Below are 26,773 nucleotides of genomic sequence, written 5' to 3' on the forward strand. Positions count from 1 at the left end.
CAGAGTAAAGACATCGTGGTTATCACGCATGCTGGCATTGAATAGAGACATGGTCATCACTCATTCTGACATTAGCAGAGTAAAGACATGGTGGTTATCACTCATTCTGTCATTGAATAGAGACATGGTCATCACTCATTCTGTTCCTATTGGGCCTTAAGTATCTCACCATTACAGCAATTGAAATGTTTCTATTGGGCCTTAATTATCTAACCATTACAGCAGTTGAAATGTTTCTATTGGGCCTTAATTATCTAACCATTAAAGCAGTTGACATTTTCTTTTGGGCCTTAAGTATCTAACCACTACAGCAAAAGGCTTCATTTTTGGACTTGCCCTGTTGTATGTATATGCATATACTCTTCACCTCAATCTAATGTAAGGTCAAAATATTTTTAAAATTTGCTAAAGTTTTCAGGTAATGTTTTTCCTGTGCAGTGTTGGTCTCAAATCATGTTAAAATATGCTGTCACAATACCTACATGATATGGATTTAGGCATTCATAATATCTACATGATAAAGATTAAGGCTGTCACAATATCTACAAGATAAAGATTAAGGCTGTCATAATATCTACATGATAAAGATTAAGGCTGTCATAATATTTGCATGATAAAGATTAAGGCTGTCATAATATCTACATGATGAAGATTAAGGCTGTCACTATCTACATGATAAAGATTAAGGCTGTTATAATATCTGCATGATAAATATTAAGGCCGTCATAATATCTACATGATAAAGATTTGGGCTGTCGTAATATCTCCATGTTAAAGATTAAGGCTGTCATAATATCTGCATGATAAAGATTAAGGCTGTCATAATATCTACATGATACAGATTAAGGCTGTCATCATATCTACATGATAAAGATTAAGGCTGTCATCATATCTACATGATAAGGATTAAGGATTAACTTATACAATGCAATTTCATCTTTTTATTTGGTTTATTTATAATTATAGATCTTTTTCTTATTGCATGCAGAGAGAAATTTTTTATACTTTAGCATGTCACTTAGCTAGATGTTACCTTGCGAATTTTCAAGTTTTATTGTAACATGTAGCTAGATGTTGCATTGTAAATTAGCAGGTTTTATTGTACCTTGGCAAGTCACACAGCTATCTGTTACACTGTAAATTAGCAAGTTTTATTGTACCTTGGCAAGTCACACAGCTATCTGTTACACTGTAAATTAGCAAGTTTTATTGTACCTTGGCAAATCACACAGCTATCTGTTACACTGTAAATTAGCAAGTTTTATTGTACCTTGGCAAGTCATGCAGCTATCTGTTACATTGTAAATTAGCAAGTTTTATTTACCTTGGCAAGTCACGCAGCTATCTGTTACACTGTAAATTAGCAAGTTTTATTGTACCTTGGCAAGTCACGCAGCTATCTGTTACTCTGTAAATTAGCAAGTTTTATTGTACCTTGGCAAATCACACAGCTATCTGTTACACTGTAAATTAGCAAGTTTTATTGTACCTTGGCAAGTCACGCAGCTATCTGTTACACTGTAAATTAGCAAGTTTTATTGTACCTTGGCAAATCACACAGCTATCTGTTACACTGTAAATTAGCAAGTTTTATTGTACCTTGGCAAATCACACAGCTATCTGTTACACTGTAAATTAGCAAGTTTTATTGTACCTTCACAAGTACTTTAGCTGTTACATTGTAAATTGTACTTTGGCAAGCCATTTAGCTAGCATTTAAATTGTAAATTGGCAAGTTTTATTGTACCTTGGCAAGTCACCTAGCTGGCTGTTACATTGCAAATTAGCATTGTAAATATGTAAATAAGCAAGTTTTATTGTAACTTGTCAAGTCACTTAGCTAGCTTCTACATTGCAAATTAGCAAGTTTTCTTTTCTTTTTTGACCTAATGTAATCGTTAATTGTCATTGGGTGGTTCAACAGATGATCATACCAGAAAGAAATGTGACCATCATGAACTACATTTTATGGACAATTCTGAAACAGTATTCCAACTCCACACATGTTAAACTTTTTTTTATATTCACTATCATGTTGTTCCTCCATAGGCTAAACCTGTTGTATATGGCTGTAACTGTAAATGTTGAGGAAAGCATGTTTTTTACAACAGTTTTTGTTATGATTATCAAGCATTACTTATTAGCCAGTCCTAAGATAAATGAAGTTTTTGCATCAAAAAGAAAATCTGATCAAATGGCCTAATTTTACACTTGTTTCACCACTTTGAGAGCAAGCTGACCAAAGTTTTAATCAGTGTGTGTATATATATATATATATATATATATATATATATATATATATATATATACATATACATATACATATATATATATATATATATATATATATATATATATATATATATATATATATATATATATATATATATATATATATATATATTTTGTAATCCTTTTTGGCTGCACAGGTTTCCCACCCATTTGTACAGATTAAGGACATGTGTGATGTGTGACAATACATTCATGTTTGGATACCCCAAAACTTCTTTATTTATGGAGTCAACATAAATGAAGCCTCACTTTTTGATGAATTACCACCTATACTCAGGGTCTATGTTGGTTTACTGATTCCTAGTAAACTGCATAGACCTAGATCTGCTGTTATAGTACAGGCAGATCTGGGTCTTTGCAGTTTGCAGTTGGACTTGTCTTATAAGTGAGTATATACAGCAAATGTTACTGTTTTATGCAGGTATGTGTCACAATCATTGAAGCTCGTCAGCTGGCTGGATTAAACATGGATCCAGTGGTATGTGTGCAAATTGGAGACCAGAAGAAATACACCAGTGTGAAGGAATCTACTAATTGTCCTTACTATAATGAAGTAAGTTAATTGGTGTGAATTATAATTATTTGGCTTCATTTCCTAATCCTAAATTTTTAGCCTCTCAAAGAGAGTTGCATACAATTCTGGCTAGTCATTAATTAATGTGTCAAATACTGCTGTTTTGTTATTTCAGTATGAATAGTGGTTTTCATTGTATTCCATTGTGTATGATGTTACAGAATACTGATTTGACTTTTTGATTGTTCCTCTCATTAACCCCATACAATCATATACATACAAAAAGTTCATAAATTAATCGCTTCATAGTGTTTTAACTTGATCATTTTTTTATATTAATTGATATATATATAATCCAATCAGATATTAGTTGCAGATATTAGTGTATAACTACAAGTAGAAATTGTCTTTGCTTCCAGTGGTTGGAATGAATCATCCAGTAAATAACAATTGTAAAGTCCCTTAACTTTAATTACAATGGTTGGTATGAGTTATCCAGTAAACAACAAGTGTAAAGTCCCTTATCTTTAATTCCAATGGTTGGTATGAGTCATCCAGTAAACAACAAGTGTAAAGTCCCTTAACTTTAATTCCTTCATGTGAACGTGCACATGGGAAAACTTTCATGCTGTGAATTTGCTATTCAGCCATGTTATTAATGAAGATGTGATCTTTTGCTGTGGTGAACACTAGTCTTGTTTTCATATTTATATTTCAGGTACATTGTTATTATATTTTTCCTGGCTACAAATAAATGTTTAATGAAATTACTTTTATTGCAAATTTGATAAAAGAATATTCCAAGACTATGTGCTTATTTTGTAATATTTCTTTACTTCAATCTCTGTGGATTTCATATGAATATCAGTCACGTATTGAAATCTTGTCAAATAGAAAATGCACGTATTTGAAGAATAGTGTCTCAACCTGTAATTTCATTACTTAAAATGTAAGTTCATCGTTCTTATTGAATTTTTCTTCTTTTACTTATTTTCATTACACTTTTTTCTTTCTTAAATTATGTACCAAACATTTGCCATTCAGTGTTGTTGTAGTGAAGATGTGATATTTTGCTGTGATGAAAACTGGTCTTGTTTTCATGTCTATATTGCAGGTCAAGTCATGCAGTAAAATTACAGTCATTTGAAGTTTTTTTAACTTTATTTCAAACTATGAGACAAAAATGGTACCCACCATGGGACTGACGTAGGACTGGCATGAGACTTGGTCAGTAATGCACAGCAAAAGATGCATGGAATGTTAAGAACATGACTTGGATGTGATTATTGCTATTCTACCACAAAGAAATATTCACTGCCAGACTGGAACACAAACCTGAGTCCTCCTTAACTCAAGACAGGTCTTCTACCACTTGAACTGTCCAAGTCAGCATGCCCATTCCTACCCATTACACTTTCTCCCTGTCTGTTTGAGACATGCCTGAGTGTCTCAGGCTCCAACTTAACTGCACCCTCCCAGGTCAGATGGAGGCGGATATGTAGAATCCTATCAGCAATGCCAAATGTAGCGGGGACAAATTCACAGTTGGAGACTGGGGTTTAAATCCCTGTACCTCCCTAACTCTAGACAGGTCCTCTACCACATGAGTTATCCAGTCCAACATGCCTACAGTACTACCCATTACATGTATATTTTGCTAAATGCACCATGTGTGAAACAGAGAGAGAAAGCAGTAGACAGATAGACTTATAAATAGACAGACAAACACTTGGAAAGTGATACTTATATATACGATCTTTCACTTAGAATTCTTGATATTGCTCAGCGTTGTTCAACATAAATGTTTTACATTTCAGTATTTTGTATTTGACTTCCATATGGCACCAGCAATGCTGTTTGACAAGATTATAACTCTTATGGTAAGTTTGTTGTTTATTATTATCTTGTTTGTACGGTCTTGAAAATCTTCTTAGTTTTGATACTCGTAAACAGTTGGTTATGTTGACTATAGGTTTTTACTTAAAGACTTCTTATAATGTCTTGTTGGTCCTAAATGAAAATGGGGCAAATATGACATCCAGTATTGCTACCACATAGAAAATATAAAATTTTGTTATCTGTTCATTTTCAGAAAGGATGATATTGTCAGCATGGGGTTTTACTTTAAGACTTTTTAAGGTCTCTAGAGGGTCCTAAAGGAAGATTAAACTGAATGGCCACCAGGGCACCATCTTGAAAGTCTTTTGATCACTAATTCTTGTGAATAGACCGTGATATTGGCATGGGGTTTTCACGTAAAAATTTTGTATGATGTACAGTTTTTTAAATGAAAATGGTGTTAACATCCAGTATGGCCACATATCTGGACATTTTCAGGGACATGTTCATAGATATTCTGTCTATATATCAGGATCAAGGTTGTCAAATACCATGACAAAGAATTTTGTGCTGCTGTTACAAGTATCTTGTGAACATGTCAACTCAGTAATAATAATTTTTTGTTGCCAAACTTGGGAATGTCGGAGTTTCTCAAAAATATCTAGGATGGTTTCTGTACTCAGAAGCTAAAGCAAGAAACAGAAATTTTAAAATTAATAATTCAAGAAACTTCTTGTTTTGCTTTGAATATTTAGGTTCTTCATTCTCGTAACTTCCTGAGATCTGGGACCCTTGTTGGAGCCTTCAAGATTGATGTTGGAACTATTTACTTGGCACATGGTAGATGCAAATCGATCACCTTAAACTGTATTCTTCCACTTACTGTTAAATCTTTTGAGGAAAACTCATTTTTCTGGCTGGTTCACAATTCACAGTATTATATAATGTTGTGGTTGCTTAATTTAATACACTCCCTTCCAGAGATTATACAAAAGACAAGTATTGTTTTTAGATTTATTTTAAAAAATTAATGAATTAGTAATATATACTCCTGAATATACCCAAATAGTTGAACTTTCCAATGTTCTTGACACCATATATTCAAAATTTGTGATAAATTTTAAAAGTATAAAAGTATCCAAACACCAAAAAAATAATGTATGTTTAACCTGAAGCTGGCAATGAAGAGTCAACCCTCAGGGTGTGAAGTTGTTTTGATTTCCATTAATATCACATGGTTTTTACTGAAGATTTTGTCAGTAGGCAGCAATAAAAATAAATGACATTCTTCAGAACTCAGCATTGAGCAGTCCCCAAAGCAAGGAGAACTACAAACATTTTAATGGTCAAGATAAAAGAAAGACAACCTCTCATCTTTAGACAGTTAATGAAACTAATTAATCACTTTGATCAATTTTAAAGCCAATATGTAGTTGCATGCTTCTTTTATCTTTACTGCTTTAGAGCTTAACAAAGGGAAACAAAGCAGTCATGCATTTCAATCCCAATTCTTGCTAAATGGATCAACTTGGGTGTTGTAAAGTGAGTAAATTTGTATGCAGGTTTTGTTTTCCTTCTCCATTAAATTAAACTGGGTTTACATTTATTTCTGATAAAGTAGTCAACATCACATGCGAGTTTAATAAGTTCTTGTAGTCTCCTCGTTATTCTGTGGTATATTTCCTCTTGGAATTATTCTGTGGTATATTTCCTCTTGGTGACCTCATTTGGAATGTAGCCTGTGCATTATTCTATGGTATATTTCCTATTGGTGACCTCATTTCTGATGTAGTCTCAGCATTATTTTGTGGTATATTTCCTCTTGGTAACCTCATTTTAGATATAGATTTCATACCTATGATTGAAGTTCAGAAAAGGACATTTCACATTAAAATTCCTGAACCAATCTAAGTGATTTGACTTCCTTCAATATTTATGATAATGATTGCCATATCTGGAGGCTTTATGTCAAGATTGCTTCAAGCATTATTCAAGGAAAATATGGGCCATCTTTGAGATTTTTAGAGGTAAGATAATTTTATATTATTTCAGTGATAAATTCCATTGTCAAAGACATAAAATGATATCATGTAATAAATTATTCCGACAGACAAAAAAGTAATTATTTTTTAGTGTCTGGATATTTGGGTCAAGGACAGTATCTTCATATTTTTGATAGAAAAATTTGTCATATTGAAATCTGTTACATTTTTGTTTTCAATAATTTTAATGTGACATACACTATAAAGAAGCAATTTTGTACAGTATAAAGAACTGGGAATATAGATATGTCATAAACCTAGGTAAATATTTATAGACATATAAGGATTTTAAAATCACAGTGAAAAAGTGGTAAAATGAGTTTTTCTTAAAATGAAATAACCTACTGAAGTCTTATTGCAGACAGTTTTGTCTTTCTTCCAGCATCTTAATACTACAGCTTCCTCTACAGTCAGACCATATCATTATGTCTGCTATATAGCCTTTTACCATTTTTGCACTTGCAATTTTGGAATGCAAATAAACTCCAGTCAATTTCTAGAGGTGAAAACACAATGAGTTCACTGTAGAGAACATTTCATATTTATTTGCCTGCAACTTTTTGAAAGTGCAACCAAGACTGAAGTCATGCTTATTTTCCTGCCTTATTACAAATATACTAATTCTTGCCTTATTACAAATATACTAATTCTTGCCTTATTACAAATATACTAATTCCTGCCTTATTACAAATATACTAATTCCTGCCTTATCACAAATATACTAGTTCCTGCCTTATTACAAATATACTAGTTCTTGTCTTATTACAAATATATTAGTTTTTGCCTTATTACAAATATACTCATTCCTGCCTTATTACAAATATACTAGTTCTGCCTTATTACAAATATACTAGTTCCTGTCTTATTACAAATGTACTAGTTCCTGCCTAGTTACAAATATACTAGTTTCTGCCTTATTACGAATATTTTAGTTTCTTTTTGAATTTTTAATTAGCTCACCTGGTCATAATGACTGTGTAAACTTATGGTATGAACTTGATCCATTGTCCATCCATCAACAATTGAATGTTACTACCCTGGAGGCCATATTTTAGATCTTGAAATACAGGATTATATTATCAAGATCATGAATGATTTCAATAATGAACAAATAATAATGACATGACCTTGCATTGTATTGGCTGCTCTTCTTATCACTGGAGGCCATATTGTCTGATCCATATTTATAGTCCAGATTTGATCAAACTTGGAAGTATAGCTTGTGTCATGAAGATTTCAGATGAAAAGAGCATATTGATACAGTTCTCATGGATGAGATTGGCTAAGCTTGTAAGATGATATTTCTTATCCAGATTTGGTAAAATATGGTAAATAAGTTTATATTATAAAAATATGCAACAAATATTTATTATGTTTGAGATCTTTGCATATTAATGAGGTGATTTTGTATCTGATTGACTTGCTTCATACCACATTTTAGCCAAGCTTGATCAAAATTTAATTAAAACAAAGATTTTGATCAAACTTGCTAAATAGGCTTATATCATCAAGATCTTGGATGAGTATGATTATGAGCAAGATCCACAGATAATAATATGGTGATTCCTTATCTGATTGGTTGAATTGTTCAATGCTTAAATGATTTCTGTATCTGATTAGCTGAATTTTTAAGTGCTTAAATGATTTCTGTATCTGATTGGTTGAATTTTTCAATGCTTAAATGATTTCTGTATCTGATTGGCTGAATTTTTCAGTGCTTAAATGATTTCTGTATCAGATTACATTTTGATGAATTTGGTTAAATGTCATCAAGATGGGTGGTGATTTTAACAATGGGCAATATATATATATGCAATTTTTCATTGGATTGGCTTGTTACCTCACTAAAGACCATACTTCTCATATGATTTCTGTAAAATAGGTTTATATCATCAGAATCAGTGGTAACTATTATTTGGTCTTTCATCTTGCCTATTTGAGGGTTGGTTATGTGTAAATTATGAAAAAATTGCAAACACATCTAATTGACTGGAGTTTATTTGGCAAGATACTTGAATACTTAAAGATTCATATACATTATCTTTATTGTCATTTCTTTCTTTAAAATTTTGAATCTCACTGTTATCTATCTTAACCCGCTATAATAGATGATATATAGTTTTACATTTCACTATTTTTATTATAATACTTAAGTCAAACCAGAATTGTGGGGTGGGGGGCCTTTTCAGTTTATACTTTTGATTGTACAGAAAGTCATCTATACATGCAAAGTCTGACTGCTCCAGAGAATCACAAACTTAAAATAGTTATTTGCAGTATTGTCTACAGTAGTGGTTACCAGTCTCTTGTTGCTGTCACCCTAACTTGGCCACAAATATGACCTTCTGACCTCAGGGCACTTTTCAGTATTAATATAGCCCAAAAAATATTTGCCCTGATGACCCTTTTTGACTCTGCTGAGAACTCTCCACAACCCTGATTTTGGTCATGATTTGACATTGATAACTACTTTTCTACACTGCATTTGCAGGTTACTTATTTTTATTATGGGAGGCAACTCCATTGTCTTTAATGTACTAATTAGTTCAAGTCAGTAAGAGGCCACATTTTCTGGTTTGAAATGGGCTGAGTGAAGTTAATACTGTAATGGATGTAGTACATAGTGTTAGTAACAGTCACCATATTATACTTTAAGAAGTTAATACTGTAATGAATGTGATACATAGTGTTAGTAACAGTCACCATATTATACTTTAAGAAGTTAATACTGTAATGGATGTAGTACATAGTGTTAGTAACAGTCACCATATTATACTTTAAGAAGTTAATACTGTAATGGATGTGGTACATAGTGTTAGTAACAGTCACCATATTATACTCTGAAAAGTTAATACTGTAATGAATGTGGTACATAGTGTTAGTAACAGTCACCATATTATACTTTAAGAAGTTAATACTGTAATGGATGTGGTACATAGTGTTAGTAACAGTCACCATATTATACTTTAAGAAGTTAATACTGTAATGAATGTGGTACATAGTGTTAGTAACATTCACCATATTTTACTCTAAAAAATTTCAATTAACAAGCACAACAGCTTAAGTAATTTCTTCCTTGTCTCTCATCAGTTTTATCATACCAGATTTCTATTACTGGTTCTTTAGATATTGAGCATAATCAAATTGCTCAGTTTTTAGTTACATAATTGCCAGTAAGTTTCAGCATTTTTTAGCTTACTGATACTTTAAACTCAAACAAACTTTGAATCCAAGAACATTTTCATCTTGGTATGAAAGAGAGATTTTTTTTTCATCTGCCGAAATAAAACCCTCTTGTTTTATTATGCTCTAGGACAATAAAGTTTCTATAAACCAGTATATGTATAAACATCTTTATCATTTTGAAAACAGGATTGTATCAGATGAGATGTTTCTATTAGTTGTCTTACAACTTCACGGAACCAAACTTTCCAAAAAATTTAACTGTCAACTGAATGTAAAAAAAAATGTGAGGAGGAAAATATTGTTCTAAAAACAAGAACTAAAAAGTGAAACAAATGCAAATCTCTCCTGTAGATCTGAGTTAAAGTAGATTTTTTTACAGGGCTGGACTTAATTTTTGTCTGTATGTGGAAATCTTGCTTCAGGGGTCTGGACTGATATTTTTTGAAATTTTACAAAGTATTAACCATGTCCATTATTTCAATCTATCTTAGAATTTCAAATATCATATACTCTTTTGTACTATATTACTATAGCTTTTCACTGCAGTATTTTCTCCAAACTGCATTTCCCAGACTGTGCAGTATTTCTCTACATTGCATTATTGCACTGCATAATTACACAACACATTTGCAGTATGCTACCATGTTCATGGACATGCACAAATCTGAATATGCAATTGTATTTATTTGCATATGGTGGCACATTCTGCCAGAATTACCAGAAATTAAACTAGTTTAATTTGAATAGTGTTTAATTTTAATTATTTAATTAACAATTAATTGAAAATAGGTAAGACTTTTGCCCTCTACTTATTTTCACCCTTTTCAAAGAGATGATAGTATATGAATGACAGATTCAGAGGATCCTCAGATTGTTCGTGTAGAGTCCACATTTTCTATGTAAAGTAAGACAGATCCAGAGGATCCTCAGATTGTTCATATAGAGTCCACATTTTCTATGTAAAATAGCACAGATCCAGAGGATCCTCAGACTGTTCGTTTAGAGTCCACATTTTCTTTGTAATATAGCACATTTTTTAAGTGAACACAGATAAAGTGCATCATTTTTAGCAAAAGGAACCTCATCCTTCTCAAAATTAAACCCCAGAAGAAACATTCTGGTTTCACTTCTGTATTACATTGTGTTAGTGCCAGTGTACTAATTTCAGCAATTTCTGACAATAGCCCTTTCTCTGTTTGGTTCAGAGATATAACAGTTGTAGTCCACTGCTGAAAGTTTTGACCCATGATTTAATAATTCTAGTCTACTACTAAAAATTTTGACAAAATGTAGTGGTGAAAACACTGACTTGGACAATTGGGCAACATGTTACGTTAATTGTATAATTTGTATAATTTAATTTTTGACAATAACTGGTACACTTAACAGTATATGTTTGATTTTGTTACATGAAGAAACAAAATTATCAGGAAAAGTATACAGTGTGTATTCCAGATGTCAAATTTACATAGTATCTGACACTGTATTTCACCATCTATACAAAAGATCCTATCTTAGGTGACATTTTGAATGTAAAATACGCTATTGCAATTTTATGAAAGATAATTCAAAGCAAACTTTTTCTTCAAAAACGTATTTTGGAAAAGGTATGGAATTACTTCCATGTACAAAAACCTGATAATTTTGTATTATTTGCATTTTACTGTGCTAATTTGTTTGAATAATTAGGAGCAGAGAAGTGGATTTTCCAGGCTGTCTTTCTTAATTCAATCAATTTGCATGTCTACAGTAAACCTGTTCAGATTTTTTGTCTATCTCGCTTCTTCTTCTTCTTATCTCTCATGGTGACTAGGTTTGCCAGTCTGGTCGCCTTCTCAGGTCCAACAAAGCACTTGGTATATATAAACTGGATGTAAGCACAGTCTATGCACAACCAGGTATAACTGAAATGATATTTTTTCCCATTATATCACAAATGTTGTCTTGTTCTTACCACCATTTTAATTTAATCTCATTCAATGCCACCATTTTGATTTAATCTCATTGAACCAGATGCTTGCATGGCTACATGAGAGCTTTGATATAGGAGATAGGAGGATATGATAAAATGTTACACTTCTTTCTGTGTGGGTTCGAGTCTTGGGCTTGGCCAATGTCGGTATATGAGAAAGCAATCAGTAGCTCCCAGTGGGTTAGTGATTCTTACCAGGATTTTCTTGGATTCTTCCTACACCAATTATACTGGCTGCCATGTATAGCCTATCTTGTGCTGAGAAATGACATTAAACCAAAAACAACAACTGACCTTTGACATTAAACCAAAAACAACAACTGACCTTTGATATTAAACCAAAAACAACAACTGACCTTTGATATTAAACCAAAAACAACAACTGACCTTTGTTGCAGATAGAAGGTGCTTTAGTAAAAGTTTGTAGAGTGAGATTTTAAAGGCCTTTCTCCGATCTCAAAATGTTATCTCGAGATACCTTCACTCAAAACAAAATAATATGGGAAAACATTCAGTGATGTAATTTAGGATCAAAATGTCAATATGTAGGTGAAATCTGAAGTAATTTTGCTATCACAATGATGGAAGACTCATTTCATCAGCCAGTGAATTTTTGTCAAAGTCACATTCTGGTGTTAAAAAATCTTCATTTGGCAAAAATCTCATGGCATCACTTAAGTGTCTGGTTGAAAGAGACTACACTTTAATTTTATCATGGGGCCTCTGTTACCAAGTTTCAATAACAAAATACATGAATGAGCTTTATAATGCATTCATTATTTTGAACCCATTTTCATCATTTTTCGCTTACAACACTTAAAATATGGAGGAAATATCTTAGAAATGAAAAAGATGTAATACAGCATTTTAAACAGGAAGGCATAATGAAGAATATTACAAACTTTGCAATCAGTTGTAGCTATTATACAGATTAAAATTGTAAAAGATAACAGTATTTTAAGATAAAATAAAACCAATGCAAAAGAACAATCACCCCTTTGATCTCTGTTCACAAATGATGTATTTCTGTTTCTGACATAAAAAGGATATGTTATGTTCTAGAATGGTCTATCTTAACCATTAGATTTATTACAATTTAAATAAAAACAGAGAGGATACATTTATAAAAGTATAGTTCACTATAAACCTAAGATAATTTGATACCTATTTACATGTTAGAAAGACTTCTTATCATCATTTTGCAAAAACGCATCCAAAGGCAGAGCATTTTTGCTATGATGCCTGTCCATATGTACATATATCTATCTGAACAAAAGTCTATTACCTTTTTTTCTACACAATAACTTTAGTTTTACATGAACTGCCTTTACCAACTTTGTGGCTGGCTTACACTTGGGTTGAAGAAAAATCCCATGTATTTAAAAGTCCAAATTTCTGCCCAATAATATTAGTTATGCATTACAGACCTCAACTAAACTTTTGTAGATGGTTTGTACTTGGAGTATAAAAGAAGCTTTTTGATTTGGGGGGTCAAAGGTCAAGGTCACTGGCTGAAAACAAAAGAAATATTTATGGACAAAAACTTGTGATCATATACCTTCACCCAAAGTTTATGGATTGTATATACAATTTTGGTAAAACTAAGAAGCGTGTTGATTTTGAAGGTCAAAGGTCAATGTCACAGTGACATTTGTTCTTCATTTCCAGACTATGTATGATGGTCAGAGTTTGTGGAGGGCTTGCAATTAAAGGCAGTTAAAAGCTTGTTGATGTTGAGGTTAAAATGTTGAAGGTAAAAGTTCATTCTGACTTTGACAAAAATTGGTTTTGCAAATAATTTTTGTTCATAGTAAGTTCCTTAACCAAGCTTTATGGATTCTTTACACTTAGGGTAAGAAAGAAATCTCTGTATTTTGAGATCCAAAGGTCAAGGTTACAGTATGTTTAGTTCCAGACTGCATACATAAGCCAGATGCCAAGGTCAATGAAAAGAATTTGCCCACTTTGAGCACAGGATAATGAGTCTTCATTATAAAAAACATGAAAATTACATCAGCAACTTTTCATTAGTGGACATCCATTCATGTCTGAATTGACACTAGCAATGGTCAGAGTCCCTAAAGGTGATGAAAAAATCTAAGATGGAAATTAATATCCATTTAAAAGTGTATCTGGCAATGAAAAAATTTAAGGTTGTGGTAGTCATCTGAGTTGTAATTAAAGTCTTTGACAGCCACAGGTGTGAAATATTTTTGAAGTTAAATCACACCCATGGCCATGAAAATTTAATTTCTTTTCAGGTTGAATTAATGACAGAAGAATCTAAACTGTCTCAGATATAACACTGAAATGCAGTATAAATAATGTAAATACACAATTGCTCATTCAATAAATGATTTATTAATTTTGAAAAGAAATATAATTCAGAAAAAAATGGATACTTATTATGGCAAATGCTGGTAGATAATGAATGAACAATGTAGTTTAAAGAGAGCAAGATACAGACCGTAATCACCTCATTTCAAGTTAATGAGATATTCAAGCCTATTAATGTATCTATGAGTTACCTGAGCATGTGGTAAAATGTTCATTAAAATAATGTACATTTTGAAGGAACATATGATAGTATAAAGCAGATGACAAACTGGTTCAGGTATCAAAACTGTCATTGCAAATAATATTATCTCATTTTAGTGTTACTAGTGCATTATGTACTATAATTTTAATTTTCCCATTAAAATGTATGTTTCCTAAATTTTTTAGCATAGGGAAGATAGTGTCACCTGTGTGTTTGGTGCAACATTGATATGTACTTGTTTATGATGAACTCTATCCTCAGGAAATTTGAAATAATTATTTTTTTAAGTTTGCAGTGCAGTGTAATGATAATTCCTAGGAAAAAGAATTTTTTAACAATATTTTTCGTCATGGAGACATTCAGACAATCATGCATGGAAGAAAATTTTACATTACAAATATAGGGCATTTATTAAATATGGGAAAATCTACTGATACTTAAAAGATCTTGATTTACAGCACTTAACAAAAAAATACTTCTTTTAATTAATCTAAAATCCAGACTAGCACTTTTTCAGCTAATATGTATTGGCAATGAAAATGTAACAGTAAAAGAAAGTCATGGATAACAGGAACATTTTTGTGAAAGTTTTCTCAGTTTCAGTGACAACTTAATGTAGTTCTGGTTCTTTTTACTCTCTGTTTAGATTAATTTCAAAATCACACACACACACTGTTTAGACTAATTTCCAAATCACACACACACACACACTGTTTAGACTAATTTCCAAATCACACACACACACACACACACACTGTTTAGACTAATTTCCAAATCACACACACACACATACACACACACACACACACACTGTTTAGACTAATTTCCAAATCACACACACACACTCTGTTTAGACTAATTTCCAAATCACACACATAGTAATAGTCCTTTTGTTTAAACTAATTTCCAAATCACACACACACACTCTGTTTAGACTAATTTCCAAATCACACACACACACACACACACACTGTTTAGACTAATTTCCAAATCACACACACACACACTGTTTAGACTAATTTCCAAATCACACACACACACACACACTCTGTTTAGACTAATTTCCAAATCACACACACACACACACATGCTCTGTTTAGACTTGTTTCCAAATCTATTCGATGTACAGTAGTCATTGAAGGATAATTATCATGTAACTATAAGCAGAGTAGACCTGGATCTACTGTCAAGTTACATATCAATCAGTACATCAGGGTCCAAGCTGTTCATTGGTATTCACTGACAGATCTGGGTCCATGGTTTTGGGTGTGCATAATACAAGTGGTACCTCACTATAAAACACCTCAGTATGATACTGTCTCTGATATATCACTATAATGCACTTGTAAATAATGGATACAATTTTACTGGTTGAATTATATCATTCTGTATAAATTAACTCAATATATAACACTATAATGGATATAATTTTGCAATTTGAATTCTGCATAGGCTACCTCATTATAAGACAATGTTATCTATATCAGCAGTTTTAAACTTTTTGCACTCGGTGCTCACATCCAAGTATGTTATGCAGGCTACTATATTACATGCAGTACACACATGATCCACAAGTGGGTCATGACCCATAGTTTGAAATTATTTTTTACCTTTATCAAGGTGTACATTTATGACTCCCCCAAATAGTTTTCAAGTGAGGAACCACCATATATTGGTAATTAATTGTAAAACTAATTGCATGATTAACTTGGATCTCTTGACGCATTGTTTCTTTGGTTTGATTTATTTTAAGTAGCCATCTTAATGGTATTTTGCATTGAAAAAATCTGCAGTCAGAGATAAAAATAACACTTTTCTGATATTTAGTTAAACTGTAATCTGATTTAGACTACTTTGATAAAATCAGTTTTTTAAGAGTTTTGTACTTTTGGAAGCCACTATTTTATGTAGCAGATGAAGTAGAAAGAGCTTTTAGTGCGTTAGTGTTAGCAAAATATTAGGTTTGATTTATGGTATCACAGAAATGATTATTCTAAGATAAATAATTATTATGTCCCATCTTGCTTCTGTTGCATCTACTTTATATTTATTGTGAACAAATAATAGGTAAAAGTCAAAGAATATATCTACATACATACATGTAGATATGTATATTATTTTTGTTTAAAGAGAAAATGTATTATAATTACAAAAATATATTCCAGCATCTAGAATTAAACACTACAATGTTTTTGTTTTTTTTATCACACATTTACATGTACAGACTGGTACCCAACCACTAATTTCCAAGCCAAACAATGAATGCAGAAAGAGAGATCCATTCAGTTAGCTCATTTGGGCTGATGGCATATGATATGGCCCTGTGTTCATCAAACAGGCTTTGTTTATCATCTGTTGGTTTCAACTGCATTTCAAAATATCCCTGGTCAGTTTGCAACAAATTTTAAAAAAGGATTATGTCATCCAGTCCTTTCCAATTTTTCCAAATGATGCCAATGCAAGATCTATTATTGTTGGTATTAGAAAAACCTGAATCAATTTCTTTTTTTCCAAAACATGCAGCTTCATTTGATTACATATAACAGAGAGCGTCTAATCAAAATGGCCTAGAAATGTTGTTCAGATGATGGCAGTCCACTTAAGATAAAAGCCACTTTCACTAAAAATTATACAGTTTAAACAGTTTTAACAACATAATTGCTAAACAGAATTTGACCAAATTTAACTGAGAACATCCGGCACAAAGGCCTTTAAAAGATTTTTAGACACTTATGATCCACCATCAAATATGGCCTACACTGCTTAAAATAGAAAATAAAACTAAATAAATTCTTCTTTTTAACAAAAACAGCAAATTTTCACAAGGTTTGATGAAAAGCATTGTGCCAACAAAGATTAATGTACCTGCCAAATGCACATGCATTGGGCCTTAGCTAGTGTCAAACATGAATGCTCCAAGCTCTTAGATAGTGTCTTACACATGGATGATCTAAGGTCTTGGATAATAACAAACATATGAGTGATCTAATGCCTTATCTAGTGCCAAACATATGAATGATCTAAGGACTTAGTGTCAAATGCATAAATGATCTAAGGTCTTACCTAGTGCCAAACATATGAATGATCTAAGGATTTGGTGTCAAACACTTGAATGATCTTTGGCCTTACTGTCAAAATACATGAATGATCTAAGGCCTCCCTTGTTGTATTAATGGACAATAACAAGATAGTTGTATTAATGGACATTAACAAGATAGTTGTATTAATGGACAATAACAAAATAGTTGTATTAATGGACAATAACAAGATAGTTGTATTAATGGACAATAACAAGATAGTTGTATTAATGGACAATAACAAGATAATGTATTAATTGGAATTAACAAATTAATTGTATTAATGGGCATTCACTATTGATAAGTGCTAATAAAAAATGAGTGCATACAATTTGTTAACATTTTGTTGAACTAATGTAAATGGGAAGCATAACATAGAGTCACTTTCCAACATCAACATCAGCAGGTGAGGTTTTGGTTAAAGTTAAATTTACTGAAACCAAATTCAGAGTTTTATAAGAAGAGTTTTGCTTTTTCTGGAGTCAAACTATGGAATTCCATACCACCTTATATAAAGTCAGCTGACTCATGCCAAGCTTTTAAAACGTTTCTTAGTCAACATCTACAGAAACAATCAATTGTATGATTTTGTTTAATTCATTACTACAGCTTTTTACAACAGTTATTATTATTAAGAGAATTGTGTCACTTGTAAATGCTTGTACAAATATGAACATTGCTATCAGTTCTATTTTGCCTGCAGTCTGTGTAGTCTTTAATCAGAGCATGCACTAGCTCCATTCAAAGCCACATTCAAAGATGTTTACAAGAAACCAAGGTCTCCTCTCAGTTAGCTGTATTGGGCTGTATTGGGCTTTGCATCCTTGACAGGGACATAACAGCATTAGCACAACTGGTGGCAAAGGATAAGAGAGCTGAGGGAATATAACCTTAAGTCCAAGAGAAGTGCCAACTGTCATATTTATTATAACACTGTCATCAATAAGGTTGAAAACCTTATAACAATAAGGATCTTTCATACTGGTCACAAGATCATGTTACATAGTGCATAAACAAACTAAAGTTGACCTACTCTTGAATGTCCCAACATAACCACAGATCTTTGGCTGTAAGAAATGAATAATGGATCTTTGACTGGGCTGTTTTTCTTGACTTTAAGGAAACCTTTAATATAATAATCATGTACTTCTGCTGCAAAAGATGAATTGTTACTGTTTTGTTAATTCTTTTTTCAACTGGTTTAGTCCTACCAAAATAAAAGGTCTCAGCAAGTAACCATTTGCAATATTAATCAAGAAACTCGTACTAACTGTTCGTTGATCCCACAAGGCTCCATTTGAGGCCCTCTCTTTTTATTTATCTAATGAATTCACAAATATAGATTTAATACCATGCATACATCTAGTTCTGATGTTATAAAGACTCAGACCATATTTGAGTTCAAAAATGGACGTGGCAAATTAAGACAGTAATAAATGAAGAATAAACAAAATATGTGATCATGGGGACATCACAGAAGCTATATACATTGGAGAACCCAAAATAATTTCTTAAATTAAATAATCATCAGTTAGAAAATGTCAAACATGACAGCTGTTTGGGTGTATTAATGGGATTTTCATATTATTAAGCTTTATAAAGCACCGTCTTAGAAAATTGCCTTACTCAGTAGAATCAAGAAATATTTTCATTCTATACTATAGTGCATATATTCTTCCAAAAGTTTATTATTATTCAGCTGTATGGAAAAATTGTGCCAAATCTCAGCTGGGCAGCATTTATTAACTTCAGGAGAGGCCATCATGTTAGATGCATCTATTGATTATTCATCGAAAGCATTGTTCACAGAGCTAACATGACTTGCAATATTTGAAAGGATTGATTTTCACAAGGCAGTTCTTAGATTCTTAGATATTAATGTCTTCATGGAGTTACACCAGGGTATTTCCAGGATTTATTAAGGTCTTATTCAACACACTTACCAGTTGCGATAAACATCACATAGAAACATTCATCCACCAAAATCAAGAACAGAGTAATTCAAGAAAAGCTTCCAATACACTGGCACAGTTCTATGGAACAAGCTTCAAGTGCATGTAGAATCTACATAAAATATTACAGTATTTAAGAAAACATATCACAAGTATGTATGTGTTACTTTATTTAGAATTTAGTATCTATATTACTAAAAACATGTTAAAATAGTGTTTACTATTATCTTTTGTATGATGTAGATTCTTATACTTTTCTTAAGAGTGCCACTTGGGAGAATAGTACAGGATTTTCAATACTAATAATACCTCAAGATAGGTCAAAAGAAGCAAACAGAATAATGCACATTTGCACCATAAGTTTATTTAAGAATTTTACACATAAGTACTGTATGTACATACAATGTCATTAATGAATATTTATATCAGTTGCACAGCTAGGAAAGAATCTTATTTTTTTATATGAAGTCAGAATCTTCAGAAAATACCCAACTAATGTCAACAAAATATACAATTTCAAGACTGTTTAAAAATGTCATTCATTTTTTTAGATCATCAGTTTTATCACAAATGGGCAATGCTGACTGACCCAGAAGACATGAGTGGAGGACTGAAGGGGTACCTAAAGTGTGACATTGCTGTTGTAGGAAAAGGAGACTCCATCAAGGTCTGCAGTTGAAAATAGTCCACTGTATCCTATCTATCTTTCAGCATATTTCTATATATCAGTCTACTGTGACTATCTTTCAGTCCATATATGAAATTAAGTCATAACATGGTTCACAAGGTGACTGACACAATTGCCTGCATATTTATTATTGTTAATTTTGTATCTTTTGTTGGAAATTCCCGCAAGTGATTCTAACTTGTAGGAATCTCACAGCAATATTTTTAGATTTCGTGTTTAGTGTTATCTTGTGTCTTGTGCATGTAAATTGTATATTCCTCTGACATAGAGCTTGTTGAGTTCAAAACATTGGGAACTCATTTTGAAATTGTGCCATTATAAATTTCCCTCTGTGTGTGTGTGTGTGTGTGTGTGTGTATATGTATGTATATATATATATATGTATGTATGTATATATATATATATATATATATATATATATATATATATATATATATATATATATATATATATATATATATATATAAGATCCTGTTCTGCCATAGCATAATAGCATAATACACCTGCAGATCAGGGTCTATACTCTCAGTTGGTTTTGTCGTATAAGTGAGTATGGATAGTATTGATAGTAATACTTCCCAAGCTGATATGTTTTGGCAGATAATTATATGGCTAGATATGCAAATCCTAGGTCTTCATGATAAAAACAAAGTACAGACAAAAACAGTGTGTCAATCATTCAATTAGCTGAAGTTTTCATTTTTAATGTTTATTTAGTAACAGTATCAGTGATCTAAAACATATAACATTGGAAATAAAATACAAAGACTTCAAAGGAAGTGTTAATGAAATAGAATTCCTAAATGACCTGTGACAATACCTAAATGACTGCAACAAGAACATTTGATAGTTCAGATAATTTTAACAACTGCAACATTGCTGTGGAAATGTTTTGTTATCTCTTCGACAAAATCTTGAATATTCATGCACAAGTAAAAACAAAGTGAGTAAAACAGCTAATGAAACTAAACTGGCTTTCACCCGAAATCAGTAATGTACACAAGAGACAAATTTCATAAACTTAAAGACTAGGAAAACTACAGGAAATGGAGGAATGCCATTACAGATAGGATTGGAAGAGGCAAACAGGCATACTACAAACACGACATTGAGGAAAATAATAAATCTTATAATGTGTGGAAATATTTAAATGAACTGAATTCCCAAAAGACACTTGTTCCACCCATTAATGTCAGATATGCTAGTTACATAGTAACTTCTGTCGGGATATTGTAAATTTAGTCAATGAGTATTTTATATGTGTCTCCAATTAATTTCAAAGAAAAAGTGTAATCTTGGAACCTACTGTTCTAAATGACAAACAATAAAATATAGCACCATTTACAATAGACTATGTTACAGAACAAGAAGTTTTAAAAAAATTGGAAAACCTAAATATAAACAAGGCCAGAAGATTAAATGGAATTGGAGCCAGAATATGTAAATTACCTGTGGTAGCCAAGTCAATTACTTTTATAATCAACATCAGAATATGTAAATTATCTGTGGTAGCCAAGTCAATTACTTTTATAATCAACATCAGAATATGTAAATTATCTGTGGTAGCCAAGTCAATTACTTTTATAATCAACATCAGAATATGTAAATTATCTGTGGTAGCCAAGTCAATTACTTTTATAATCAACATCAGAATATGTAAATTATCTGTGGTAGCCAAGTCAATTACTTTCATAATCAACATCAGAATATGTAAATTACCTGTGGTAGCCAGGTCAATTACTTTTATAATCAACATCAGAATATGTAAATTACCTGTGGTAGCCAAGTCAATTACTTTTATAATCAACATCAGAATATGTAAATTACCTGTGGTAGCCAATTCAATTACTCATATTATCAACATCAGAATATGTCAATTATCTGCACCTGTAGTAGCCAATTCAATTACTCATGTCATCAACATCAGAATATGTCAGTTATCTGCACCTGTGGTAGCCAAGTCAATTACTCATATAATCAACATCAGAATATGTAAATTACAAGTGGTAGCCAAGTCATTGCTCACATAATCAACATTAGAACATGTAATTATCTGTGGTAGCCAGTTCAATTACTCATATCATCAACATCAGAATATGTCAATTATCTGCACCTGTGGTAGCCAAGTCAATTACTCATATAATCAACATCAGAATATGTCATTTATCTGCACCTGTGATAGCCAAGTCAATTACTCATATAATCAACATCAGTACTGCAGCAAATGAATATCCCAACCTGCTCAAATTGCAAAAGTGACACCCGTTTTTTTTAAAAGTGCCAGGGAAGCTCCAGAAATTATAGACCAATATGTTCACTACCCACTCTTTCTAAAGTAATAAAAAAACTTGTAGTGAATTCTATATACTTCTATTTAAACCAAACTATGCTTGTGCATGAGAAACAGCCATAATTTCAACAATCACACTTCTGTCAAACAGCTCTAAAATTATTGAGGTATGGTTGAGTGAAATGAACATAGGAAACCTAACAGGAATCATATTGTTAAAATTGAAATGCTGTGACTTTCATAACAGTATCCAATGGTTAATTTCATCTCTACAGGAGACAACAAAAGTAAGTGTGTATAGGAAGTACAACCAGAAAGCATACAAGCTGGTGTTCCCCAAGATTATTCCTTGGACCTGTCATATTTCTTGTCTTTATGAATGATCTACCCTTCATTACAAATGTATGAAGTGTTGACCATTTTGCTGATGATTATACCCTTCATTGCAAGATTATCAAATGTTGACCTTTCTTGCTGATGATTCAATACTTCATTACACTGTATCAAATGTTAACCTTTTTGCTGACGAGTCAACCCTTCATTACATTTGTTTCAAATGTGTATCTTTTTGATGATGATTATACCCTTCATTGTAAGGTTATCAAATGTTGATGTTTTTGCTGATGATTTTACCCTTCATTTCAAGGTTATCAAATCTTGACCATTTTGCTGATGATTATACCCTTCATTGCAAGGTTATCGTTTGTTGACCATTTTGCTGATGATTCTACCCTTCATTACAAATGTATGAAGTGTTGACCATTTTGCTGATGATTATACACTTCATTGCAAGGTTATCAAATGTTGACCTTTTTGCTAATGATTATACCCTTCATTGCAAGGTTATCAAATGTTGACCTTTTCACTGATGATTATACCCTTCATTGCAAGGTTATCAAATGTTGACCTTTCTTGCTGATGATTATACCCTTCATTGTAAGGTTATCAAATGTTGAACTTTTTGCTGATGATTTTACCCTTCATTCATCTGGATCATCTATAAATGCTGTGCAATCAACCTTATGCAATGACTTGAACAAAATCAAAGATTAGTGCCACAAAAATGATATGCATATAACTGGTAATAAACAAAATGTACCCTGATAACAACTTTCAATGGCAGACACAAATTAGACCAAACACGTTTAAATTTAACTTTAAAAGGATGTGAAATTGAGAATGCAGCAAGTCATAAACTTTTAGGTTTTCATGTGAACAGACTTTTGCCTTGGAATGATTAGGTTGATAGTGCTTATAAAGCTCTTACCTAAAAAGTTACCCTACTTTCTAAGATAATATCTCCATGTGGAAATAAGGATTCTCTGTTGTAAGGCTTCTATTTTGCCATTTTTAAAAAATATTGTAACACTGTTTGAGGAGATTGTGCTGAACAAAATATTGACAGATTGTTAAATCTACAGACAAGAGCAGACAGAATTATGTTTGGGAAAGGTAGCCTTTCATCCATTACTTGAAATGGCTGGATTAATCTCGAAGGATTGATTACTAAAAATTATTATTATGTAAGTCTTTTCAAAAAATTGACCACAATATCTTAGGAATTATTCATTATTTGCAATAGACTCATCTGTGTATGGATTAAGATCTGTTCCTGCTTGGATTCTTTGACTTCACAAGCCAAAATTAAATATCTTCAGAAAACCTCTGCAATATTCAGGTGCTTTCATATTGAGCAGTATTTCTCAAAACAGCTGAAAGAGTGCTAATCAAAAGCTATTTAAAGAAAAGCATTTTCTTGTATATTTAACAACATCTGGCTATTGCATACGACACTTTAAATTATGTTGTAAATATTGTATATGATGTTTTCCACATTTTATGTAGAAGGCTTCAAGAAAATGTAGGATACTGTAGTTATTGGGTTACCTTCTAAATATTATTATTATTATTATTTGAATTAAATAAACATCTGAATAAATAAATTCAGGAAAACAGTCAGATTCATAGTCTAATACTATTGGTTATGTTGTTATTCGTAATGATATCTCATCATCTCATCAAGTCATTCTGATCATAGAGTTATTATGACATAACAACAACCATGGACTTGGCAATTGTTCAGAATGGCCACTATTTATATCTGAGGTCTTTTTCTGTCATTCCCACTCTGTCTTTCTGAGTGATGCATAAATTCATAGCTACAGGCATTTAGAAAGCAGCTTCTAATTGACAAGCACCAGCATCTTTATAATTGTGCAGAGTTATTGATTTTGCTGAACAGTAAATATTGACCGTATGCAACAATAAATGTTCATTATAGTGGTTGATGCATTTTCAAGTACACATTGTGTGGAGTACATAACCTACATTGTGTATGGATTGTAAATAATTTATGTACATTAATAACCATGTTTTTGATAGAGATACACTGAATGTATTAACCTAGTGTATGTGGTTATGCAGATTGCTATTCACAGATCGGCCATTTCAGTATGCTGACTGTTTCATTTGTTTCTTCTTCCTTCCATCAATGACACCTTTTATTTTCAGATTTGAACTTCAAAACCATTTGAGATATCTATGTGAAACCTGTGTCATTTATTACAGTAGTGGACTTCATTTTCCTTTTGCTTTTCTAAATTTTTCATTGTCAGTAGTTTTCATATCCTGGTCTAGTTTTTATCCATTCATCTTTTCTAAACACATTCATTTCCAGAGCATAACCATTAAACCATTAAGATATCTACATGAAACATGATATACATATTTAACTAGTGAACTATAATGGTGTCTTATTTAATCCTTAGACACATATTCAACTAGTGATCTATCAAGGTGTCTAAATCAATCCATATACACATATTCAACTAGTGATCAATCAAGGTGTCTAAATTAATCCATATACACATATTTAACTAGTGAGCTATAATGGTGTCTGAATTAATCCTTAGACACATATTCAACTAGTGATCTATCAAGGTGTCTAAATTAATCCTTATACACATATTCAACTAGTGAGCTATAATGGTGTCTGAATTAATCCTTAGACACATATTCAACTAGTGATCTATCAAGGTGTTTAAATTAATCCTTATACACATATTCAACTAGTGATCTATCAAGGTGTCTAAATTAATCCTTATACACATATTCAACTAGTGAGCTATAATGGTGTCTGAATTAATCCTTAGACACATATTCAACTAGTGATCTATCAAGGTGTTTAAATTAATCCTTATACACATATTCAACTAGTGATCTATCAAGGTGTCTAAATTAATCCTTATACACATATTCAACTAGTGAGCTATAATGGTGTCTGAATTAATCCTTAGACACATATTCAACTAGTGATCTATCAAGGTGTCTAAATTAATCCGTATACACCTATTCAACTAGTGATTTATCAAGGTGTTTAAATTAATCCTTATACACATATTCAACTAGTGATCTATCAAGGTGTCTAGATTAATCCATATACACATATTTAACTAGTAATGTAGATACCCATTATACAATATCTACAGTTCTTAATTTCGTTTTCTTGTTTTATTTATTTGTCTTTCTATCCATTCATTATCCACTTTCATTTCTGGCAATCCAGAGATCTTTCAGATATCTGTCAAATTTTGTATATTCATTAGACTAATGATGTAGATTTGTCCATTTGTTACACTAATTGTGTAGATTTGTAAATGTATTAGAATAATGGTGTAGATTTCTACATTCATTAGACTAATGGTGTAGATTTTTACATTCATTGGACTACTTGTGTATATTTCCACAGTCATTGGAGTAATGGTGTAGATTTGTAAATTTTGTAGCATGCAACCCGGTCTAGATCTTACAATGGACTCTGTTATACTAACCTAACTTCTAGATTTTCTCAGATTTTTCTATCCTCCCTATAACTGTTCCTGACAGTGACATATTACAATCTTTTCCAAGATCACAAGGTCATTAACCTTACATCTGAAGCCTATAACAGTATCACTGCCTAGAGAGCACACACCAGTCAGCCTCTGTCCTTATCAGATCGTCTCTCCACTTTAGGGCACCATTAGACAAACACAGTGACCTAGTGTGACCTCTATCACTTAACAGGCTAGCTTTGGGAACTATTTACAAAGTCAGCAAAGATGCCTTGCTACAAATTACCCAAAATTACCCATGCCTCCGATTAAGTGTGTCCTCACACTAAAACTGCAACATATATTAGATATTTTTTTTTAAAGCTTCAAAAAAAAAAAATATTAAATAAGACTAGACATTATAAAAAAAAAAATCGTTGCGATTAAAGTTCTTTTTGTTTAGCATAAGCAAGCTCTATTGTATAATTCAAGAGTTCTAAATGTATAGTCACACATGGCAAATCCAGCTGAATATTTCAGATAAGTCCTATTTTAACTTAATGGTATCCA

The 26,773-nt window shown here is 31.9% G+C and overlaps 1 protein-coding gene across 1 annotated transcript in view; it reads left to right on the plus strand.

The window, feature by feature from the left end:
- Positions 1-26,773, plus strand: part of LOC149807887 (otoferlin-like) — a 480,268-nt gene that overhangs the window by 161,059 nt on the left and 292,436 nt on the right. Inside the window, exons 9-12 of the mRNA XM_089962251.1 lie at positions 2,714-2,845; positions 4,624-4,686; positions 5,401-5,485; positions 19,965-20,080. Coding sequence (XP_089818377.1) covers positions 2,714-2,845; positions 4,624-4,686; positions 5,401-5,485; positions 19,965-20,080 — 396 coding nt within the window. The remainder of the gene's footprint in view (positions 1-2,713; positions 2,846-4,623; positions 4,687-5,400; positions 5,486-19,964; positions 20,081-26,773) is intronic.

This window comes from Sinohyriopsis cumingii, chromosome 1 (assembly GCF_028554795.1).
Source record: "Sinohyriopsis cumingii isolate HCF-2022 chromosome 1, ASM2855479v2, whole genome shotgun sequence".
In the NCBI taxonomy this organism is placed as follows: Eukaryota; Metazoa; Mollusca; class Bivalvia; order Unionida; family Unionidae; genus Sinohyriopsis; species Sinohyriopsis cumingii.